Source organism: Varroa jacobsoni, unplaced genomic scaffold (genome assembly GCF_002532875.2).
Source record: "Varroa jacobsoni isolate VJ856 unplaced genomic scaffold, vjacob_1.0 scaffold_527, whole genome shotgun sequence".
Taxonomy (NCBI): domain Eukaryota; kingdom Metazoa; phylum Arthropoda; class Arachnida; order Mesostigmata; family Varroidae; genus Varroa; species Varroa jacobsoni.
The window spans coordinates 285,862-290,178 of NW_019213429.1; the positions used below are offsets into that span (position 1 = coordinate 285,862).

Consider the following 4,317-nt stretch of genomic DNA (forward strand, 5'->3'; position numbering starts at 1 on the left):
TATATAAAATCATAATTTTAAAAAAGTATAGCACGGTGAGCGTTCCCCAAACTCAGCTTTGTGCTGAATATCTGCGCCAGAGTGGAATGTGTTAGATAATACGGCATCCTTCAGATCTTTGAGTTTCTAAATTTGTACGAAAATTATCATGAGTTTATTATAGTTATTGCTACAATAATCGAATGAAGAAATTATGGTTGTTTTGTATTATCTTTGCAGTATCCAAAAGCTACCTTAACTTGTACAAAACTTCTACGACACAGAGTCATAATTTCATGCCTGTTGAGGTGCACATACTCGATAGAAACTAACTTTACAAAGACAGATTAGTTTACTTAAACAGAAAGCCAAAATTAATTATAAGCCTATTATAAGCAAAGCTTGTTTAGACTTATGTCACAGCACTTTGTAGCTCGCTAATCAACGCCATAAACCTGGTCGTTTTTTTTATTATAATTGTCCATTGTCATTACAAGTGATCGAGACATATGTCAGCAGAATAGACAGGTATTTGTTTACAACCCAATTATCCAGGCATTTTATGGACTATTCTGCCTCGTTTTAAAAAAAACGCTGCTAATCAGTTTTTGGATTACGATTATCCCTCTGCGGTAACAGCTTTTGAATGTAAACACGTACTCCCTAATCAAACAACCCAGCAATATGCTCTTTAGTAGTCAGTGATTCCAGAGCCTGACCAGAAATGAGAAGATCGAAGTCCATAGTCGTGTCATATTTGGTCTCGATGACATAATCCGATTACCTCACCACGTGAACAGCACAGATGTAATTGTACTCTCTCTATTACCCTTATTTTCATTCATTAATTTATTCCAAGAACGACACTATATGAATAAAGTTTCTAAAGTCTGCTAAATACATGTCTTAAATATTTTCCGCGAAGCTGCGCTGAACCTACTAGTTGATATTTCATGCAGATGTTTATCACTGATGGTTTGAATTATGACTGCTTACACGTGCCTCCTCTGTTTGGCGCTTGGCGGACACACCTTCGTGATTTCTCCAACCTACCCGTAAGGTTCTCGATTTGTTTTGCTCAACCTCTATACAAGCAGGGCATGGCAAGCTTGTGTTCATATAAAAAATACAGCTTGTTTTCTATTATATCAACAAGCCTACCTTCTGATAATCGCAACATATTTATGGCCCGTTGCTGTATCGTCCGCGGAAATATTAGTAGTAGTTGTAGCTCGTATTGGGGGCGTGTCTATATAAACCTTAAACATATCATTACAGGCCCTTCTCCCGCACAATAAACTACATGTAACCAGAAGCAGATTCTTAAAGGTCGTGCTATAGACCCGTTCTATTGCTAAATTTTTCAGAAATTACGTGCAGATTATATAGGCCAAAATGTTCTTTTTGAATATCGTTGCTGTGTATTACGTTTTTATACTTAATAACGATTGAACTCATTTGCGCCTTTGATAAGGTTCTGTAGAAAATTGCACCGACATTTGCAGAATAAGTGTAGCTATTTTTCGCTGCCCCATACTCATTGCTTCGACAGAAAACCAAAACATAGATAAAGGTTGTTGAGCAAATAGCCGGCAAAGCACTCAAGGTTAATCAGATCGGATTAATGATCAAAAACTGCTATGAAACCGCACTTCTTTTTGCGGTTGAGTTCTTCGTTTACTTCGTTTCCGCTATCCTGTTTCCTACCTCATATTTAGCGTTGGCACTTTTTTTGGACAAGATTAGTCTCTCTCGCGAGTGGTTACGACCAAACTTGCAACAAACCATAGACCACTACGAATAGTGACAATAATAACGATAATATAAACACACATGAATATCAAGGGCAAACCTTTACCACCTAATCGCCGCCGCTATCATATTCCAGCTGCTCTTTTCCCATTTTTCTTATTCTTCTGCCTGCCCTAGCTCAGTATTCGAACAAGCCTTACTCATAGAAGAGCCTCTTTGATGAAATACATAAGTGTTTATAATGTAATTGTTTAGCTACTCTTGGCTAAGTGTAGCGCTGCGTTGCTTATTGATGCCGCTGAAAGAACGGTTGTGCGGTAGTTCCACTACCGGCCCATGGAAAATCGTCTAGAGGAACTACTGAAAACGTTTCGGGGCCTATATCAGAGCGCGTGCACCACTTCCTGTTCGATATTCTCGGTCGAATAGGCCCGCCGCCGCTGCCATCGTCAGCGCTAAGCATGGCAACAATAGCGACATTGAAGCAGTGCTCATTTTGGACTCCGTAGTCGAGTGCGTGCAGCAGCAAAAGCCGTAGCAGAAGTGCCGAGATGCTGTTTACCAGAGATAAGGAGAGCCTGAAATTTATAGCTGTCGGAAAGAAATTGAGGGAGCTGCCAAATGAGACACACCGTTTTTCCACCGTATGTTAGCTTAATATGTTATTAGTATTATCATTGTGATGATGATTTTGTCTTGCGTGCTGTATTGGCCTGCTTTTGCCTATTATCCGCTAGCGAAAAATCACCGTCTATGTGTGTGCGTGTGTGTCGGCTGGTTTCTACACGAAGATATATATTGGCTTTGAGAGGGCGAAAGATTAGGATCATTAAGAGAATAAAATATAATGATTTGTCGCCGCTCGTCCGACCCAAATAGTTGCAGGAACGTCTGACCGACCAAGCGGCTTATTTATCAGCTCTATATATTATATATATATATATACATACATATGTATACATGTGTAGATATGCCTTCTACATTTGGCCACATCCATGAAGAGCATCACTGGCCAGTGCAGTTGAAGTGGGTCGGATTCATTACTCTTGAGACCCATGTGCTTTTTTTTATAGAAAGAGTGAAGACTGCGAAAGAAACGTGATGCGGCCTGGTTGATCATAGGGATTATTGCGCTGTTAAATCGGCCAGACGTATAAAAACAACCTACTACTGACAAATGTAATGTATTATAGATTAGCTCGAAAGGAACCCCTGGAGGAAAAACTCAGTGTATATATTGCATGAGAACTGAAACAGAAACTGCATGAACGTATGGCTGGGTCGTGTGGCATCATCATTTAGCGATGCTACTTAAAACAAATTGAATTCTCATTAAACGGTCATTGCATTTCTATCTAAAGGATACGTCGACCTCTGAGTGATGACGGCCGATCAGTGGAAGAAGTACACCGACCAGTCTGTCTTTAAAGATATCATTGTTATGTCGTCTGATAGTTAGCTGATATTTTGGATTGAAAAAAACCTCCGAGCATCAGAGCAGATGACAACAATTAATACGTGTTTCAATGGAATGATTTATTTCAGGTGATATGTTTCTCTTGTTGAAGAGGTATGATAGACTGTACGTGGAAAACAAAGTTACCCAATACCCCTCTTTGTACGACTTTATTCACGCGACATTTGAGAACGAATCGGACAGTGGTGAATAAATAGTTCTTTCAGAATACGAAAATTTAAAGCGGATCCATATTCTATGCTTTGTCAAGACCGAAGGGATAAGTTAGCTAAGCTAATAATTAGATATCTTCATCGTATAGAAGTCTCGTCTAATGATTTTGTTTCGAAACATCTATTGCAACCCCGTCGTCCGAGACAACTGTATAGCATAGGCCGCAACCGGTCCTTATCTTATATTTAAGGTGTTAAATGTCGATTGCGAAAATAATTCTATGCAAATTAAAGTTCGAATAAAGAACTTGTTCCATTATTTCGAATTGATGAACGAAATACTGTTTTAGGACAATAGACAGAAATTGCTCAAATAAGAAAGCCAATAGATATAACTAGAGTAAGTATTTAGGTACATTTATGTAAACTGAACGTGAATCTGGCCTAGAAATCAGGATCTGAAACAACAATTGAAAAAATATTAAATGCCATAAGCTTTACTATTATTATAACTTTCTGTTAGTGGTAGTTCGTCATCGATCAAAGTCCTATTTTATTTAAAAAACGGATAGGTGAAGTGTTATTAAAAGGGCGCATACAGTTACAGCGTACCGCGGATCTATGTGTTGCTTGTTAATATCACTAAATACATCGTAATAATGTATTAAGTGATATAGACAAATTAAGAAATAGATGTAGCTAAATGAATGGAAAATATGTATTTGAATAAATAAGTTATTCTGCTGTCTAATATCATTTATTTATTGTTATCATCATTTCTATACACGTAGTACTAGAAAGCTTGAAGTAAATAGAGTTGCCCATGAGTTTCGCTTTTATATAGCTTTTCGCACTGACGCTGACGGCTAAGGTTCGTTTTTGAGATTAAAATAAGTTTACCCATTTATTATATTCATTTGAATTAGTGAACGTAATTAGAAACTGGGTTTGCTTGAG

At 37.9% G+C, this 4,317-nt stretch overlaps 1 protein-coding gene across 2 annotated transcripts in view; it reads left to right on the forward strand.

Moving 5' to 3' along the window:
• The window catches only part of Parg (Poly(ADP-ribose) glycohydrolase), a 17,038-nt gene extending 12,918 nt beyond the window's left edge, over positions 1–4,120 (forward strand). For both annotated transcript variants that reach the window (XM_086968589.1, XM_022834461.2), the window contains one exon: positions 3,277–4,120. In XM_086968589.1, the coding sequence (XP_086824715.1) occupies positions 3,277–3,401 (125 nt within the window). In that variant the 3' untranslated portion in view covers positions 3,402–4,120. The remainder of the gene's footprint in view (positions 1–3,276) is intronic.
• The last annotated feature ends 197 nt before the right edge of the window (positions 4,121–4,317 follow it).